The sequence below is a fragment of the Hemibagrus wyckioides genome, linkage group LG01 (assembly GCF_019097595.1).
Source record: "Hemibagrus wyckioides isolate EC202008001 linkage group LG01, SWU_Hwy_1.0, whole genome shotgun sequence".
NCBI classification, from domain to species: Eukaryota; Metazoa; Chordata; class Actinopteri; order Siluriformes; family Bagridae; genus Hemibagrus; species Hemibagrus wyckioides.
Window position 1 is genome coordinate 23,160,901 of NC_080710.1, and position 20,887 is coordinate 23,181,787.

The 20,887-nt window shown below is 37.7% G+C and overlaps 1 protein-coding gene across 4 annotated transcripts; it reads right to left on the reverse strand.

The window, feature by feature from the left end:
* Nucleotides 1-999: 999 nt before the first annotated feature.
* top1mt (DNA topoisomerase I mitochondrial) lies at nucleotides 1,000-20,450 on the reverse strand. Of its 4 annotated transcripts, XM_058387118.1 has the most exons (23): nucleotides 20,305-20,450; nucleotides 18,946-19,030; nucleotides 18,821-18,867; nucleotides 18,668-18,728; nucleotides 18,524-18,549; nucleotides 18,030-18,098; nucleotides 17,787-17,820; nucleotides 17,609-17,697; nucleotides 16,766-16,832; nucleotides 16,157-16,509; nucleotides 12,793-12,908; nucleotides 12,568-12,689; nucleotides 12,345-12,467; nucleotides 12,042-12,229; nucleotides 11,613-11,757; nucleotides 10,202-10,345; nucleotides 9,864-10,046; nucleotides 9,408-9,476; nucleotides 9,193-9,307; nucleotides 7,919-8,046; nucleotides 5,531-5,625; nucleotides 4,825-4,974; nucleotides 1,000-2,163 (listed from the first exon to the last, which is right to left on the reverse strand). In XM_058387118.1, the coding sequence occupies exons 1-23, from the start codon at nucleotides 20,385-20,387 to the stop codon at nucleotides 2,061-2,063; spliced, it is 2,595 nt and encodes an 864-aa protein (XP_058243101.1). In that variant the 5' UTR covers nucleotides 20,388-20,450; the 3' UTR covers nucleotides 1,000-2,060. The 4 variants fall into 4 exon arrangements, with proteins under 4 accessions (XP_058243101.1, XP_058242876.1, XP_058243025.1 ...); XM_058386893.1 differs by lacking the exons at nucleotides 16,157-16,509; nucleotides 16,766-16,832; nucleotides 17,609-17,697; ... (5 more) ...; nucleotides 18,946-19,030; nucleotides 20,305-20,450 and adding an exon at nucleotides 14,235-14,525 and having other exon boundaries at nucleotides 1,012-2,163; XM_058387042.1 differs by lacking the exons at nucleotides 16,157-16,509; nucleotides 16,766-16,832; nucleotides 17,609-17,697; ... (5 more) ...; nucleotides 18,946-19,030; nucleotides 20,305-20,450 and adding an exon at nucleotides 15,660-15,891 and having other exon boundaries at nucleotides 1,014-2,163.
* Between the last annotated feature and the right edge of the window lie 437 nt (nucleotides 20,451-20,887).

Genomic DNA, 20,887 nt, shown 5'->3' on the forward strand with positions numbered 1-20,887 from the left:
GCTAATGACCTCTCCTGCTAAAAAGAGCTTTCAAGAAAAGAAAAAAAAAAAAACATCAGCAAAAGACTACAGCAATAAAAGCAGCAATAAAGAATAAAGAACAATAGAGATTGACGGTTGCCGTTGCATACATGGTTGGACAGAAACAAACCACTAATTACTTTAAGAAGCTGTCCCTCCAAGAGGTTTTACATTCCAGCTCAAGTCTTTCACACACATTTCTGTGCAGGAAGAAGCAGCATAGACTATTACTGGTTCACTCCATCATCAAAGATGCTCTCCTAATCTTAGGCTTTGGATGTCTTTTCAAAGACCTCTTGAGTTTGAATTTAAAAGAACCTGTCGGCTCTGCGGCATCACATCTTATATATGATCCCTTCTGCTGTTTTTTTAGTAATGGCTGCGTTAAGGCCAACCTTCTACTTTTTACTTATGTGGATTAGGTTGCGGTTTTACGTTAGTGATTAAAGAGAAAAGTTGATTTTAATTATACCACAGAACTGCTGTCTGATTGGTCAGAAGGTGTTAACAAGGATTAACAAGCTAGAACAGCATGCTCCATGACAGTAGTTCAGCTCGGTCTAATATGTTTATAAAGGATGCAATAAAAGGGTTTTTTTTTTTTTGGGAGTCGATTCATTTTATATTTTGAAATGAGTCTTCATGGTCAGCGCTGTATAACATTCAGAGGGAAAGTCACAGGAAATTCTTATAGACTGCAGCCTTTGTAGTTTCTTGGCAACATGGCAAGCTGCATTGTGTGTGTGAGAAAAGGTGTACCCCGGGGAAGGAAAAACTATGTATAGCTGCTATAACATAAGTGATAACAGACGCGATAAACGGATAAAAAAAAAAAAGTCTGTGTGTGATAAACCATGTATGTGGTGGTGGTGGTGGTATAAGCAGAATAAAACTAATGCCATTATTCAAAAGTAAATGATCTTTAGGCTGGATAATCATGCCATTAATTGTGAAAATTTCTTTATTTGGTTTGAAAACCTAAAATATTCCCTCATTTATCAATTATTTTTGGTTAAAATGTTTTCATTCAGTAATTTCAATACTTAATAGTTATATACAGGGTACCTAAACGTCAGGAACTAATGAGAGTAAAACTACCAATAACTAATTTTACAATTATTATTTTATAACATACGCTCTACACAGTCACCATAAGCCCTATGCATTTTCTCAGCCACTGCATTATGTTTTTGCAGATTTTGCCAATGTTCAATTCTGGACACCCTGCTGAATGAAACATGGGAGATAAGGCACAGAAATAATCCCATATAAGACCCATGTATTCAAATACAAATAAGTAGTAATATATAAATAAATAAAAGCCTATTCATCATGGTTAAAGGTAGTGAAACACCCAGGCAGATTTTGTCCAAGTCTTGCACTGCAATTATTACTGGCATCACACAGATTATGCATGTGAACTTGATGCTCAAACTGTCTTAAATCCTGGCATTTGCATAATAACAAAAAATTTCAGCTCACATCCTTACTACTCACTTTCTAAAGCTCTATTATTGCTTTCGGTCCAAGCACAGGAATGCACTGAACTTGTGCTTGCAAGCTCATCTATACTTGGAAACATTTTCTTTACAAACCATTTAAAAGGCTTGGTGTTATATTCCAATGTTTGGACAGCTTTTAAGCACAAATGTTAGCAGTGTTACTGTAGGGCAAGGTTTGCCCCCCCCCCTCACAAATAGCCTCCCCTGTGCTGCTGAAAATAGAGGATCCATGAGCCACATACCTTTTCATTCAGAAGCAAAGAAACCAAAGTATGACCTTCAAGCTTTGTATTCACATTTTACTACACAAATAAATCCACAAGAGACATATCACAAGAGTCTTTTTAACCAAGGCTGTCAAAAAAAAAAAAAAAAGACGACGCATCACAGAAAAATGAATAGTAGCTATTCAATATGGTAGCTATTCAAAGAAGGAAAAGAAAATGGAAAAAAGACTGGAAAATGAGAAGGAAAAACAAATGAAAAAGGGAAAGAGAGAGAGAGAGGAAAAAAAACAAAACGCCACAGGATCTTCTGTTAGAACTGGAAGTTTTCATCAGCCATGTCAATAGCCCAGGCAAACTTCGCCCTGTGAGTCTTGTTGTAGATCTTCTCCACGGGAACCTTGTTCTTCTTACACCTGTGACAGAAACATTTCTCTAATCAGAACAGCTGAAATAACCACACATGCAATGGTCAGCCATTCGGAGGGACTGGTCAACAGAGAGCAATTACACTGCACAAATCATCATCTACGACTAAAACAGATGAGGTCTGGAGCTCAGCTCTTATTCCAGCTTCATATTTTAAAAAAAAAATGTATTTTACCAGATTATAATATGCTTGACTGCATATGTTGAGTGAGTCTGTGAGTTTAGGTCCTACAGAGCTGCAGACTGTTTTCATTGTTCACAATAGCTGCAAACAACCAGAATAGCAGACAATGACAATTTAACATGAACTTGAAGGGGACAGACTGTCTCCACTGCTCCCTTATAATTTGCACCAGATGTGGCATGGTCACCAGAGTGCTGTCCCAAAATCAGAGTGGCCCTTCAGGGTTTTGCTGGTGCGCCAAGTGAATCATGTGCACAATCCCTCATCAAATGGTTAATTAATGATTTTTAAATAATAAATGCACAATTTCACTATTACTTTTATGATTCGCCAATAACATAACTGGCTTGTGGTTGGTCACATATCACATAATCTGCCAATTTCATCACCAAGTCACCTTCTGCCCCTTAGATGTATGAAATATATATTAGTTAGGAAAAAAAAACCTGACAATGTTGTTCCTATCTTCAAAAGTTTTGGTGAGGCTGTGCCCACTCAGATTGCAGTTCTGGGCTGACAGGAATGGAACCTGATGTGATGATCTGCTGTTACAACCCATCTGCCTCAACTCTCGATGTGTGTCGGAGATGCTTTTCTACTCACCATAGAGGCGGTGGTTAAAAAAAAAAAAGTTGTTATTTAGTACCATAGCCTTTCACTGAGCTCGAATGCCCATTCTCCTCTAACCTGTCTCATCAACAAGGCATTTGAATCTGCAGAACTGCTGCACACTGGATTTTCTAAGAGAGATTGTTGACTATGAAAATCCCAGGAGATCAGCAGCATCTGAAATAATCAAACTAGTAGATATTGCACTAACAAAATGTCATATCCAGAAGCTATAAAACAAACAGACGATTTAGCACAGGCTTATATTTAGTGTTATTCTATAATAGTGATTAGTTTTATTGGCACAGGCGGACAAAAATAACTTCCACTTCTGCCTTTTTCATCATCATTCATTCTGAATCAAAATTACCATTGGCTGCCATTTCAGCCTTTACCATGATCAGCTGTCTGTGCCCTTGAACTTTCATAGAGTTTTGCGAGCGTCATTAAATGCAAATGAGGGATGTGAAGGGTATGTGCTGTGCATTTTATGACTGAACAATATACGCACGCGAGTACAAAGAAAATCTGGCTTTCTGAAACTTTTGTAAATCTTGCGGAACATTTGTGTTCAGTTTGGCTTAAGCAAATGTTGACATACAACTTTATTAAAAGATAAAATTAGGCTTAGGCAGTGTCAGGATGTTTTATCCTGCCATCAGGGAAATTAAATGACCATGAAGGGTCTGCAACGATGGTTAGGTAGGTGTGTTACGTGTTAAAATGATATTCACATGAATGGCAGGACCCCATGGTTTCCCAGAATTATCGGAAAGACAAACTTCTTCCATAATGTATGCGTATAAATGAATCATGATTTCTTAGAACCCCTGAGTAACATACATCACTCTGATGTCAGCTGCACCCTCCTGCTTGCAAAATCATATCAAAAGACCTCAGTGAATTTCAATTGCATGCCAGAATTTGTTTTCTAAAATGTCACATTATGTTGTTGGGTGTCAGAATCAGAAAAGCATTCATAAAACACATTCATTTTTAGCACACACTATTGAATCAAACACTATTCCCAGCCAAAAGAAGACAGATGTAGTTACAGGCAGTTGGGTGGGTGGATAGATGGATGGGGGGGATTATAATTGGATCGTGGCACTTTGTCTTTGTATTCATTTCATTTCAACCAAGTAGCTAATTATCATATTAGTAAAGTCGGTTTGCTACTAGTAATTTAACGCTTTTAGCTTGCTAGGTAGCTAACACATAGGTTTTAATTAAGCTGCAATATGGTAATGCAATATAAATTGGACATAAAGAAAACAGCTAGCTTATGCTTAATAGCTAGGCCATGTTCTTACTGAGGAATTGCCCTAGTCAAAACATTATGCGCCCACAAACAACAAAACTGTAAGCATCTAGAGGCTTATATGCCTTCAATTTGTCTCTAGTGTAAAGGCTTGGTGTGTCTATAAGATATGTAAACCGACTGGGCGTTGTCTGCAGGCTAGGTTACTGCCTAGAGCCACTGACGGGACACAAAGGAAAAAGAATCTTCTAGAGTTACAACCATTTAAAAGGAAAGTGTTAGTTTGGCTAAATAGCACTCACTGACTATTAGTGCTAATCCATAGTAATAAGTAGATAACATGTTAACCATCATGTCAATCCCATTCCTAAAGAAAATATTTGATGGATCCTTTAGTCAATTTGAAACCAAGCAGAACCAAGTTGCTAGGCTACTCGAGACTTTTTGCAACCAGCGTCTATTTTTGTTTACAAACACCAAAGTAGTACAATATTTTAAAGGCAAATTTCATTTTACTGCAGTTCTCAAATAAGCCAACCAGCAGCACAAAATCCCATGCTGTATAGTGGAAGTGTGAAATGTGGAACATGTTACCAGGCCACAGTGATGCGGGGGTCGAGGTAGTTGAGCTTGGAAGTGCCCAGAGCGATGACCTTGTTCTCCTCTCGGTCCGTCTCCTGCAGCTTGAGCTTCTTTAACTGTTCTGACAGTCTCTTCAAAGCTTTTTCCTTTTTCTCCACCAGCCTAACAGAGAGCAGCGGAACAAGAGGGAGGCTTTTTTTTTTTTCAGAGAAATAACATGCTTCAGGTACAATATGCAGATGAGCGTTGATATACTGCTGTGGGTTCAGGCTGCAGAGTGCTGGTGTTACATTTACTTACAGTGTTTCCAGTCTTTACTCAGTTCAAGATTAATTTATACACATTCACGTTAACATCTTTCTTTCTGATGTACTGTTAACCATTATGGTCACACGTGCATGTAAAGCCAAACAACAGATATAAATCCAGCTCATTTGTAGTTTGTGAAATGATAGAAATTTATAAATAAAAGCCACAAAAAAAAATAGTTAACAGCTATAATAAATAATAAATCAAAATTAAATCCTATTATTTCTTGCACAAATATATCACTATTTTTTAAACAATCTCAGCCTTAGCAAGTCTTAACCAGAAATATGTCTAAAGGCTTTGAGTCAAACAAAACATTCAACAGGCAAACCTTGAATTAACTCCAACAGACACACACACAAAAGCCAGTAAATACACAATGGTGGTGGTTTTAGTGCTGATTTCTTACTTCTTTGACTTATTCGATGGTTGCTCCTTGTGATCTTTCTTTGCTTGCTTCAGCTCCTTTTTGGCTTTCTCCACTTCCTCCTTTTTCTTTTTGATCTGTAAAAAAAAACAACCCACAAAAACACATCCACCTAAGCATCTTCACACAGATACAGAGAGAGCAGAACACACAGAATGCAATGACAGACTACTACTGATATGCTACTGATAAGCTAGTGTCTATTTACATAAAATCAGCTCTGAAGTCTGTCCGACTGCTATCCTCAATTAGTGTACCACATGTGTGGGAAAACCTGTCGGATGTGACTGTGGAGGAATTTTGGCAAGCAGTCAAAAACAGGATGACCAAAATACGTTTTTGCTACCTATAAACCACTTGCTCCAAGAAACCATACTTACACCGACCAGGCATAGCATTATGACCACCTGCCTAATATCGTGTTGGTCCTGCTTTGGCTGGCAAAACAACCCTGACCCATCATGCACTGTGTATTCTGACACCTTACTGACACCTCAGAACCAGCATTAACTTCTTCAGCAATTTGAGCAACAGTAGCTCGTCTGTTAGATCGGATCACACGGGTCAGCCTTCACTCCCCACGTGCATCAGTGAGCCTTGGCCGTCCATGATCCTGTTGCCGGTTTCCCCACTGTTCCTTCCTTGGACCACTTTTGACAGATACTGACCACTGCAAACCGGCAACAACCCACAATAGCTGCAGTTTCGGAGATGCTCTGATCCAGTCGTCTAGCCATCACAATTTGGCCCTTTTGGTCAAATTCGCTCAAATTCTTATACTTGCCCATTTTTCCGGCTTCTAACACATCAACTTTGAGGACAAAATGTTCACTTACTGCCTAATATATCCCACCCACTAACAGGTGCCATGATGAGGAGATAATCAATCAGTGTTATTCACTTCACCTCTCGGTGCTCATAATGTCATGGTAGATCGGTGTATATTTCACCAAGGCAATGTGGAAACATGTTAGTTAAATTATTAATCTCACCTAGGCTATGTGCCTGCAAAGATCATGCTTGGTAAAGAGCCAGTTTAACAAACACAGCGGTCAGGCTATTAAAGACGTCTAAAACATTGATGTGAAGTGTCATTTTTTCACACAGTGAATGTCAGACTTTGATCTAGTTGTTGGATAACTGTGCTGTAGTGAAACAGACACCAGCCTAATCACATCGGCTTGTAGTCAGATACCAGCTGCCAAAATGTGATGTGGTGATGCTCTGAAGCTGTAGACAGAATAAAACCTATAAATGCCAATTTCATCCTTTTAACTTCTGGAGGTAAACGTTTGAGCAAATATAATTATAATTAATTAATATAAATAGGTCTTTTTATTGAGCCACGAGGCATATAGCACTAATGATTCCAGTTGAATGATTGTCATCTGCTCTGTTCGTCATCCATTCACAGTTGAACAGTTATACACACACACCATGTCGTAAAAAATTCAAAAGGAATTAAATCTGTCTCTTTGCTGCTATGTTTGTCTTAACAAAAGTAACACTGAGCTGCTTTGTAAATGCTTAATTAAAAAAAACAAAAATTACAACATTAACAGCAAACAAAAAAATTCTCTGAATTTTTCTGATTTTATTGATGTGAAGATTTCTAAGGATATTTGCACAAATAACATGCTTAGTGTTATATTTATATATATATATATATATATATATATATAAACTTATATTTATATATATAAGTTTAATCTAGTGAACTAAACTAGTCAGTAAAAACATTAAGACATTCAAGACTGTGGTTCTGTCTCAAATCAGTACAGAACAAAACAAAAATATTAGTGAGGCCTGTTTGGATTGGTGTCGGTTTTTGAAAGCAATGAGAAGCTGGACAAAGAAAAAGGAACCTGATATTACCAAAAAAAGAAAAAAAAAAAAAAAGCACATCAAATCAAACTGTCCAGTCTAGGAAATAATAAACAGAGAGCAAAGCTGATAACTCATGACGGTTACAAAATCGTTGCCTAATTTTGTTAGTTAACAGTTACAAAACCAAAAACTCCTCGTTTCAGCCTCTACACACTGACTAAGCTACACACCCATTCACTGAATGTAGGAAGACAGTAAAGTCAGGGTCATGAACAGTTCCAAATCTGTTAAACGTGGTGACTAAGACGCTGCAGGACATCAGACCATTGCTGATTATAGGACCAGTGTATGTGCTCGATTCTGACTAAAATGCTACCGGGACCTAAGATTAATGACTAATAATTCATGATCAGAAAACAAAATTACAGGAAAAAGACTTGACTTGAGTCATGATGGTTTTCGTGTCAGAAACATACATATAATTAAACTGATTACAGGATTCATATTTTACATGATTAAAAATTAACAGGAAATCTGTCTTACCTTCTCCTGAAGAGCCAGCATGGACTTCTCAAATGTTTTGGGTGCTGCCCTCTGGTGGTTGCAAAGTATAGCCACAGCTCTGTTCGCTCGGTTATAAGCCAATAGTTTTTCCTCCACAGTCATATCGTCTGAACACACACACACAAATAAATGTTTCGAAGCCAGTAAACATTAACTAAATAAATTTTATGTTTAACAAAAACAATAGATGTAGACCAATGTATCTGCCATTAACCTCATTAGATTCCCAATGAACCAAGTCACCTACACATGTACACACACTCGCACACACCTACCCACCCCATACACACACTCACACATAGCCAATGGCAGTTGTGGAAAATAAAGGTCAACGTGACACTACGTCAACGAAATTACTTCTTACTAAAACTATTAATAATATTTAATAATAGCTTTAGGCATAAGGAGAATGCTAATGTTGGTGGACAAAAATAACTGATTTATGAAAATGCTATACATCAGAGTTGATGCACAAAACTCTGTGATGCTTCCTCAGCCCTGAGAATTAAACAAACAAATTATTGCAAGTTAGTACAATTTAATATCAATAATTCTTCATTAAATATATGAAATAATAAATTAGCAATGATAAAAATGAGTACCATAAGATACAACAAATAAAGCTAAATTAAAGGATAAAAGATTACTAATATTACTAATACTAATGTCTCTTCTGGAAATAGTGACTGACTGAAATCAAAAGATAAGAACGTAGAACAGAAAAATCACTCCAGTTTGTGCTGCTCTGGTTCTCTTGGCTGTGCAGAACCTGGAAATGTTGAATGAAAAAATGAAGACTTATAAAGACACCAACTGCTCTTGGAAACTGATGATCATATTTTTTTAGGATCATAAGATGTATTTTGCCCGCTATCTGGTACTGTGACTTATACAGTGAAATAACTACATAAATATGCTTTACTTTGTTATGCTGTGTTTGGTAAGTATTGTTTCCCATGCAGAGCGATTTTGATTTTTAATCAAAACTGTAAGTGGCCTTTGCAGATGGAACAGTTGGAAGTTTGGCAAAACACTACGATCCACTGAGATCAACAAAATACTCGGTATTTACATAATTGTCCAACAGACAGATGTAACAGTTAGTTTTTGATTGCTAAAGGCTATGGCTATAATTTTTTTTTATTAAACATTCAAGTTCCAGTCTTGGCTCAGTTTCTCCAGTCCGCCTCAGTGGAATTGAAGCATATGAGAAGCAAGAATCTTTGTTCCTACTGAAGTGTGTGTGCACTGACCTGTGGTGAGTTTTTCCAGCTGTTCCTGCAGAGTGGTGGAAGCATTGAAAGTTCGAAACACTTTGGCCGTCAGTCCCGGCATTGCTTCATTCAGCTTCTTATTGAGGTAGACTGTCTGCAAAGGGTTGACATGACAATAATGTATTTCACGTAATGCAGTTCTCGATTACTGTGAATATTAAATGGATGATACCAAATGTGAAGCACATGCTTACAGAAATTCGGTCGAATAGGTCATCTTCTGGATTCTTGTTTTCCATAAAAAGTTTCAAGTTTTTAAAAACCTGAAGACCACAGTACATACAAGTTAGAGATTTTTAATGGCAAATATTAGTACTTCAAAAATTCATACTTTGTGGCAGCAAAACTTTTTCATCATTGTTTCACACTTAACAAGTGGCAGCATAAAAGTCATACAACGTATGATAAAAATATAACAATTATGGTTTATTTAAAGCTTTAACAAGGAAAAAATGAACAACAAAAAAAAAAAATCACAACCCATCATCTACATATTACTGTAAGCAGTGGAAGTCTGTTGGTGTACGTGCTCTCAGACCTGATTAAAAGGTCTGTTATATTTAAAGCATAAACTCACATTTACAGTGGAATAATACACACAGTAGTGCAAGAGGTACTGCAAAGGACAAAGATGAAGAAGCAGTGCTCACTTTTTTTTCAACAGGCACTTTGTTGTAGTAGCGGATAGAGTCTTTGCCCAGAAAATCAAACTCCACTACGTAGTCCTGACCATCCTGGTGCTCGTGGAGGGTAATGTGCTCTACACGCAGAGAGCAGCAGCCCACGGTGTCTGCGGTATCGTCGTCCTTCTCATTACCAGCCCTCAGAGCTAGCTATATACATGCACACAAACAGTGAATTGCATTACAGATCATTTGTATTCTTGTACAATAGTGCACATGTATATTATGTTTAACACTGCACCACAAATGTGAATGGGATTTCATTGATCCATTTTAACATGATGCTCAGCAGTGAACTAACCTACCTTGTCAATGAAGTATAAAGCGACACCACGTTGTCTCTGTTTCATCTCTCGAGCAGTCCAGGCCATTCGGTACTCGCGCCTGATAGCATCCACTCTCAGTTTCAGCTTACGGGCAATTTCATACTTCTGCCAGTCCTTCTCACCCTGCAACATAATACAGTACTCAAAATTCAGCATTAAACATAAAAATGATTATGCTTATTCTTTTAAAGCACAGTCCAAAACCGTTATAACGTTATACTAATGCCCATCTCTGACGACTTGTCACTATACATACAATTTATAGCATGCAGGTTTTACATACATAATGTTGTGACTGACTATGTGTACACAAACCAACAGGGGTTGCTTTTCATGTAAATAAGGGCATTTTCACACTTCTTTCCTTTAAAAAATTCCAATAAAGCCACACTGTATAACTGACTGTGCAATTGCTCTCGTCAATTTCATATGTACAGCTCTCAGAAAAAGCAGCTTTACAGAAACCCAGATGTAACTTTGGATGAATGTGAGCAAAACCAGAGGCCACAGTGGCAAAGGAAAAAATCTAAGATGAAATAAGGAAGACACTTTGAAAGAAAGGAGACTCAAAATGGAATCCGTGTTCATCTGGGAAACACTGGAGGGTGGGATTATAAACCATTACAGCTGTAGAAAAGTTGTAGTAATGTCAAATGATTAAGCATTAGAAGTACAAAGTTAGTTATAAATGGGTATATAAATAGCTATATAGTAGGGTATACATGTAGACATTGAAATGTGTTACTGCTCTTCATTTTATGTAGCATTAACTAAGCACTATTAACGGATCAAGTTTTAAATGTAGTCACTTTAGCATGAATGTACCCTTTACTCCACATATTAAGAGCACATTGTGTCCCCACGGTATGCCACAATATATTTGTAGCATCTTTATTTGCACTTTACTCAACTATAGAACTATATACTGGGTGGTGATGCTCTGTGTACACTATTGTGTGGCATTTGTACCATCTGTTATGAACTTTGTTCTTAGTTCCATTTTGTTTTATGTACCTCTGCGTTTTATGTAGCAGCATGGTCCTGGAGGAACGCTCTTTCATTTCACTGTGTACTGCACCAGCTATATATGGTTGAAATGACTATAAAAGCTTCTTGACTTGACTCAACAATATGCCTTTCCCAGGAAGCACTGTGACAAATTCAGCTGATCTTAAGAGGACTGCTAAAGGCACTTGAGCCGAACCCCAGACCACTATTTGAGTCGGCAAATAGCGTTCATATGCAGCCAAACATACTGAGCTCTTGGGGCAAGTGGCTTCAGGTTACAGAAAAACAGGGCAGGTGTGAAACCACAATGAGACTAAGCACATAGAAAACCATTGGGTAAAGACGAGTGGAGGAGAATGAGTAGCTATGTATAAGGATTTACCTTCAGTTTGGAGCTGGGATTGAGCATGATGTATTTGATGTGGCCATGGATGTTCTCCACCCAGGAGGCCAGCCATGTGACTGTATTATCATGCTGAACTCTCTTCCACCGATGACCTGCAGGTGGCTCTGGGACCTTCACATCTCTAACCAAGAGAAAGATCATTAAGTATTAAAAAAAAAACGAGTGAAAACTAATTGACAGGATCTACATAAGAGTTCACTCGTGTCTCAGCAGTTCACACATTTAAACAACTTGAAGCACCGCTATGGACCAAGATTTATTGGAAAATGATTAACAATATTGAATAACTATAGACCTACCGGGGCCATATTAGTATAGTGCAATGTAATGTTACTGGAAATTATACATGAAAACAATTAAGGAGTAATCACCTGCTTATCTCTATCCATTTGAGCTTTTACTTACTCGCTGCAGTTAATAATCACATCCTCAGGCTGGACACGTTTCTTCAGCTTGCCCATTTTGGGGTGTTCCCCTCGACCTCTAAACAGCCCTGGAGGCTCCAGACGAAAATTGCCTATTTTCTCCTTATGTCCATCCAGCAGACAGTATCCATACTCCTCTGTTAGTTTATTGGCTTCCTCCTTTAAAACCTAAATGCCAGGAATAATAAGTAATAAAGGGCATATATTCAGATGCATAGAAGTGCTATGGCCAAGTTAACTACCTAATTCAGTAGAACTAAAATACAATGATGGTCACACACACCTGTTTTTCTTCTTTGGTCATGTTCTTCTTTTCTTCTGACTTTTCAAGAAAGTATTTATGGATTTTGCTGAAGTCACACTTGGACAGCTTCTTGATTTGTTTCCTCTCATCTTCTGCCATTACCTTTGAGAGAGAGAAGGACATACAAATTGTTCCTGATGGCAAAACCAGAAAAAGTCATCAAGGACAGCAGATAAATTGCTTCCATACCAAAAGACCTTACCTCCCTCCAGTCAGTGAAGAAATTTGATTGAAAAGTCTCCTTGGTGGTGTACTCATGATCCAGCATTTTGGCATAGAAAGTTGCTACTTCTTCAGCAACAAGACTAAGCTGCATAGGTTTTCCTAAAACCACAAAAAAAAAAAGAAAAGAAAAAAAACAGTGCATTCAAGCTTTGGACAATAAAGAAAAAGTCTGCTATACAGTACATAGTAGAATAAAACTCACCATCATATAGAAATGGCACACTGGATGGTAAAGGTTCATATTCTGGTGGGAAGAGTGGCCCTTTATGCTCAAGACTTTTCCACTTCTGACCATCAGCATGCTTCCCTTCCTCCCACCTACAAAACAGTCATGATTAAAGTAACTCTTAAAAGCACTCTAAAAGCTTTTATGGAAGTTGCTGATAAAATGTCAAAATATTATAGCAAACAAATAACCTTGGGAAAACCTGTCTGTGAGGTGTCTAAGTGAATCAAAAACAGTATGTAAGAATGACCAGTTAGCAGTTTATCATCAGATACATCATATCTTGCATCCACCGGAAATCACACAAAACCTACCTTTATCTATATATGCATTTTGCAAGTATACAATTACTGAAAATTATCCCACTATAAGGGCATCAGTGACAAGATAATTGCATGTTGGGGAATTGTATTGTATCTTTGTTAAGAACAGGCTTTCTATAAAAATATTCAAAAATTTCTTTTTGAAGTTCCTCCTCAGCTCCTTCTGAACAGGGGTATACGAATACCATAAAGAAATTATAAGAAGAGAGAGAGAGGAAGAGGAAGAAAGAAAGACAGAATATTCTGAATAAATCATTATGTTTGCAATATATAATCGATATATCGATTTATTACAAAGTTCTCTTTTATGAACTACACTATAATGGACAAAACCTTTTAATTATTGAATTCAGCTGTTTCAATCAGACCAGCACCTAGCAATGCGGTATAGGATAAAAACCGCTCGCTCTGACGACCTCAGATCGCAAAAAAGTCAGTTTGTGAAACTTCATCCCTGCTAGATATCCTACAGTCGACTGTAAGTGGTATTGCTAGAAAGTGGAAACATTTAGGAACAGCAGCACAGTCACAGAAAAGGGGGGGGGCCTTCATGGAGTGCTGAGGTGCATTAGTGCGTGAAAATCCCCAACACTCTGCTGATTATATAGCTGAACTTCCACTGGCATTAATATCAGCACAACTCTGTGCAGCACAACGGTTTTCCATGGCCAAGCAACCACAATGCCAAAACGTCGGATGGAGTGGTGCACAGCTGCACTGTGAATGCTCACATCTGTCCACCTATGTGCCTTCAATATTTACAGACCTAATGAGGAACATGGGAACAGTGCACTTATTTTTGTCAGCTCAGTGTGTGATGTTAAGGTGGATTTTTAAGTTGCTTGAAATGAGGAGTAAATGATTTGACATGTGATTTTTTTTTTTATTTTCAATAATGATCCTAATACAAGATGAACAAAAACACTAAAAGTTGTTTTTCTTTCTATTCCGATCATGTTTAAGCCATTTACTACCATCTTGTTTCTTGGCCGGGGGTCAAACTTAAAACAAATAAATGATAAATAAATTCCATGTGGGAATCGTATTTTTTTTAATTTATTTATAAAAGGTAGCGTAACCATGGCAACAACTGACCTATTCGTTCTATGCACCACTGTATGCACACAGATAACCAACCTTGGCACGCGCACGCTCGCGGCAGCACGAGCATATTTTCTGACGGGGTGACACCCAAGCGCAGTTCTTTCAAACGTCGCCGAAAAGCGAATCAGCAGAGTCAAAGCATCATAACAATTTCTCATTCCAGTTAAAAAGAATAAAACAGGGCAACGACGTGAAGCCTGAAACTAATGCGCTCATGTCACCGCAGAGCATAGACACACACACAGGCGCGTATCAATGACGGTGTCACATCTGCAATTGTCCTGGCGGAAACGGGTGATGGTTTTGAGTTCCGCACAAAACAACAACGAGAAGACAAACGAAAAATAGATATGGATAGTTCAGTTCATCGATTCTTCCGAATCTTACGTAGTCAGAGACCCATAAATTAAATTACATGGACCCCGCCCCCACCAAGTACCCATTTATTTTGATGAACATTGGTTACTGTGTACAATAGTATACTGTCTATTTTATTATAGCCTTTAATTCACGAACGTTCCTCCAACAAAACACGTGAAGTCCGGGACGACGTTAAACAGCAGCAGCAAGGATAATAATGAGTATAATGTTGTGATTTACACTGCTGTAATTCATTTAAAGAGGGACTCCGATTCATAGACAATTCACTGTCAAAGTCACTGGGTTGGATTACATGCTGCTGAAAGCATGAAAGACTCAACCAACTGCGATTTACAGCCTCCTATATATATTTTTTCTATAAGTGTTTTTATCATGTACACCAACCAGACATAACATTATAACCACCTGCCTAATATTGTGTTGGTCCCTCTTTTTCTACCAGAACAGCCCTGACCCGTCATGCACTGTGTATTCTGACACCTTTCTATCAGAATTAACTTCCTCAGCATTAACTTCTACAGAAATTTGAGCAACAATAGCTCGTCTGTTGGATCGGATCACACGGGCCAGCCTTTGCGCCCCACGTCCATCAATGAGCCTTGTCCACCCATGACCCTGTCACCGGTTCACCACTGTTCCTTTATTAGACCACTTTTGATAGATACTGACCACTGCAGACCGGGAACACCCCACAAGAGCTGCAGTTTTGGAGATGCTCTGACCCAGTGGTCTAGCCATCACAATTTGGCCCTTGTCAAACTTGCTCAAATCCTTACACTTGCCCATTTTTCCTGCTTCTAACATCAAATTTGAGGACAAAATGTTCACTGCTGTCTAATATATCCCACCCACTAACAGGTGCCATGATGAGATTTACAGCCTCCTACATATTATATACAAGTTAACTATGCCTATTTTTATAGTTTAAATCCCAAATATGTATTTTGCTGTCGTTTTCTTTGGTATAAATAGGGTAAATACTGTAATAATGTAATTTAATTTAATAAAAATACAGTAAAATGTACGGGTACTCACAGTGAAACAGAGGATTTACAGCCGGAAGCCTGCATGGAAGAGAGTATATTCTGCTCTCGTTTGGGATATATGTAGTGCAATTATTCGTAGTTGAAGAGAGATTTAAAGCAAAGGCCGTTTACATTGCATCTTGAATCGTATGAATGCTGAATTATTTTGTTTGTATGTGGTGTCTAAAAATTACTCTTAGTGCTATAACTCCTAGTATTAGTTAACTCTGAGCGAACAGCAGAGATGCGTCACAGGGCAGCAGCCAATCAGCGGTTTCCGTGAAATTGCGGCGCAGTACTAATTTGCTTCCAAGGAAAATTTTCCAAGGAAAAGACAGAGGCCGCAAACGCTGAACCGCAACTTCACGGGGTTCACTGTAATTATAATATAATATGATATAATATAATATAATATATATAAATAAAACACAAATAAATATAAGAAATAAATAATATGTACTATATCCTTAAGTCCTTCCATTATGTATTACTAGTTGAAACCCTTACCATTTCCATTTACCAGCTTCATCTTCAGCTTTTTTTGCTACTTCTTTTTCTTTCTTGTCCTCATCCTCTTCCCTCTTGGCCTTTTTATTTTTCCTCGGTTCATTATGTTCTGTACTGCGAGAGCTCCTTTTTTTCTTCTGGCCTTGTGTTTTATCCTTTGTACTATTGACAGTGCACTCTTTGTCCCTCTTCTTTTCAGCACAGGATTTCTCTTTTCTCACCTCTAGATCATTCTCAACAGGCAGGCAGGCTTGCGTACAGCCAGAGATGGGATCAGAGATTTGCTCTTCAACATCTTCCTCTTTTAAAGCTGTCAGAGACGTGTGGCTACTATCAGTCTGCTTCACGTTTGCCTGTTAAACAGTTTCATATGAACATCACAAACTATGAACAGGTAATGAAATGTATATGATTATCTGACGAAATAACCTTAATTCTACATGTTTATCCAACAGAAAATAAATAAATCAAATTAAAAGACAAATTTAAAAGACTAAAAAAAAAACAAAAAAAAAAACACTAAAATGCGCAGCATACTCTGAAGACAGTATTAACTTTTCCAATTCTCATGAGTTATGATTTTATGGACTACCTGAATTATACACTTACATGAATTTTATTACACTTGACATCAGATAAATATTTACTGTCTTTCTTCTTCCAATCCTTTTCAGATCTGCAAAGCAGAAGAGACAAACCGTGTTATTCAGACAATACTACTATGATTTCACACTATTTAGTATTATTTAGCTACTTGATAATTCCTAGTTTCCTCACTGAATGGATGGATTTCCACACCTGTCCAATCACACCCACATGTGCTTGATGAACATTCCATTATAGATGTAGTGTCCTTTCACTGTTATAATAACCTCTACTCATCTGGGATATTCACACACTTTCTACTTCTAGCATGTCCAATCTTACCTGCAAAGGACTGGTGTGGGTGCAGGTTTTCATAGCAATCAAACAGGAGCCACACCTGATTCCACCTCTCTGATGGAGCCAGTTAATCTCGGCTTTCAATAGACTAAGGTGTGGCTTGGTTGGAATGAAAACCTGCACCCACACTGACCCTTTCTGGATAAGATTGTATAACCCGGTTCTAATTCATTGAGAATTCTGAAATTTGTATGGAAATTAAAATTGCATCAAGTGTAAAGACGTCAGTCTGTCATGTCAAGTGGATTCAGTGTAATACATGTAATCTACAAGTAATTGCGTGTGTGACATTATTGGAATACATAGTTAGTAATTCACCAAGGAGCTACATAATCACCCCACACATTCATTTATGCTTTCATGCTGCTTTTCTCATAATTTAGAGACTACTGAGTAAATTGATATTCAAATTACATATACAAGTTATACAAATTGTGTATAAAAAATATCAGGGGGAAAACCTGCATGAAACTACCATGAAAGTACAATGAGTTCACAAGAAATGACAACCTGCTTCCTTGGAGTTTAGGTTCTTTGTCACTGGTAGTCCTGAGATGATCCTTGTGACTCTGGCTGCTTTTGCTGCCATTAGTGCTCAACTAGAAATGAATGAAGATAAACGGTTCTTAGAAAGTACTGTAGATTTTACTAAAGACTATCCAAATCACAAATGTAAGAAAACACACACCTTGCAGTTTTTAGTTCCCCCAGGTACAAAATCTCTAATAATACAAAAACACAAATCAATATATAATATTTACATAATATTTAATCTTGCTAACAAACTGCCTGCAAAACTGGAGTGCTGCATTTGAGTTCCATGATACATAATTTAACACTGAAGTTGCATTATTTCATAAATATAAATGTTAACATGTTCCTAAATGTTAACATAATATAAAACATGTATGAAAGTTTTTGAGCCATTAACAATTCATATCCTTCATTTTCTGTTCCTCGTGGTCGCATTAATTCCTCCAAGTTATTGTTTCCATCCACTCTATAAGAAAAACAGATAATTCATATATCTGTTATATATATATATATATATAAAAAACACTAAGCATGTTATTTGTGCAAATATTCTTAGAAATCTTCACATCGATAAAATCAGAAAAAGTCTGAGAATTTTTTTGTTTGCTGTTAATGTTTTTTTTTTTTTTAATTAAGCATTTACAAAGCAGCTCAGTGTTACTTTTGTTAAGACAAACATAGCAGCAAAGAGAGATTTAATTCCTTTTGAATTTTCTACGACATGGTGTGTGTATAACTGTTCAACTGTGAATGGATGACAAATCATTCAACTGGAATCATTAGTGCTATATGCCTCGTGGCTCAATAAAAAGACCTATTTATATTAATTAATTATAATTATATTATACACACACACTATCTTGGAAGCAAAACAGCTAATAAATAACTTGCCTCTTTCCCAAGTCATCATACGAAACCTAAAGGAAACACCCATATTACTTACATAAATCAAAGCGCATAATATTGCAAATGACCAGAAGAATGGTTACAGTGCCATCACATGGTCAACATTTCACAAAAAACCTGAGCTCATACCAACTTAATGCCCTCGGCTTCAGATCCACTGCTCCCAGCATCAGGCTTCAATTTCTCAGAGCTAAATGAAGCATATACAATATGGATACTTAGATATGAATAACAATATGGATATGGGTTATTTTGGCCAAAGATATAAGACCTCAAACACACCTTGTGATTTCAGACTCCTGCAGAGGCTTGTGTGAAGGTCCTGAGTGCTGCAAGGATTCGAAATTAAAACAGCCTTGTTATACATGTGGGCTAAAAGAAATGATGACCTTTCATGTCTAGCATACCTTTGCAGATGATCTGTGGTACTTTCCATTTATTTCAGAACCTTCAAGTTTTTCCTTGGATCCTGATTTTGCCTTCTTTCTAACTCTGGCATGAAAAATGATCGACACATTTGGCAAAGAAAAGGCATAAACATATGCGAAATAATGGAATTATAAATTTCTAAATAGTGCTATTCTGTATACATACACCAGACACTTTATTAGGAACACTGGTACACCTACTTATTCATGCTATTATCTAATCAGCCAAGTGTGTGGCAGCAGTGCAGTGTATGAAGTCATGCAGAATGGTCAGGTAGCTTTGGGAAATGTTCACAACAACCATTAGAATGGGGAAAAATGTGTAGTGATATTGACTGTGACATGACTGTTGATACCAGGCGGGCTGGTTGGAGCATTTCTATAACTGCTGATCTAATGGGATTTTCATGCCCAACAGTCTCTAGAATTTACTTGAAATAGTGAAATAAAGAAAAAAAAACATCCAGTGAGTGGCAGTTCTGCATACAGAAATGCCTTGTTAATAAGAGAGGTCAAAGATGAATGGCCAGACAGCTGGTCAGAGCTGACAGAATGGCTACGATGTAGTAAGCAGAAAAGCATCTTTGAGGCTTCAACATCATGATGTCAGGTTTCACTCAGGTTATCAGTCAACAGAAAGCTGAGGTTGTAGTGGGCACAGACTCACCAAAACTGTTTAGCCTGGTCTGATGGATCCTGATTTCTACTGAGCCACACAGTTTGTAGTGTCAGAACTTGGCAGCAATAGAATGAATCTATGTCGGGTCGACTTGTCTTGTGCCAATATTTCAGGCTAGTGGAGGTGGTGTAATGATGTGCGTAAGGTTTTCTTGCCACACTTTGGGCCTGTTAATACCAATCATCGCTTAAATGCCATGTACATTCATTTAGGTCTACAATTTACCATCTTCTAATGGCTACTTCCAGCATGATCATGAACCAAAAAGTTGTCTTAAACTGCTTTCAGGGACATTACAATGAGTTCAGTGCTCTTCAGTGGCCTTGCCAGTCACCAGATCTAAATCCAATAGAAAGCCTTTGGATGTGACAGAACAGGAGATTTACAGATTAAAAGTCCACCTGAAAATGTACAGCGACCTTGTGATCCAATCGTGTTGACATGGACCAGAATTTCTAAGGAATGTGTCCAAAATCTTGTGGAATCCATGACTTAAGGAATTGAGAGCAAAGGAAGGCCCTAACCAGTATTAGTATGGTGTTTCTAATAAAGTGCTCAGTTTGTGTATTTTGAAAAGCTAGTTATGGTGTTTTAAAAAGCAATGTAAAGGGTTTGATGGGTCACTGGGCTAACTTCTAATATTAAAGTCTTTTCTTTACCGGTGGTCTCCTGTCCCAGCTGATCTTTTCTTGCTGTGTGAATGGCCTTCTCTGGCTCTGTCACCTTCCTCTTCCGCAGTCATGTTTCATCACCGAGTTTGAGTAGTATACGACAATGATTTGGTGTTTTATCTCCCAACTCTGAAAAGAGAGAGAATATCATTCAGACCTACTGGATCCGTCAAAGACAAGAATGGGATTTTTCATATGCAGGTCTGAAAGAAAACATTCATAAACAAGCAAACATTCATAGACAAGGTTTCTAAACTCCATAGTCTAAACTCTTGAGAATAAATGCTGGCTGAATAGTTGTCTAACACCAACTTTAACTTAAACATTCCCAGGTGGTCTGCAACAGAGACATGTTTTTTAATGAGCAGCCGACAAAGCGTGGCCAGTGTGCTAAGAAAAAAACCATGAGCCTTCAACATATCAAGGCTGAAAAATCACCACCTACATATATTATGTACTTTTTCCCCCCCTGAGTTGTTTGTCTTCTAGCTATGCCTAACGCAAAAGAGTGTGAAAAGAGAAAACCGGCGTAGCTAAATCGGGTATTCATATTTTGGGAACGAAGTGACGA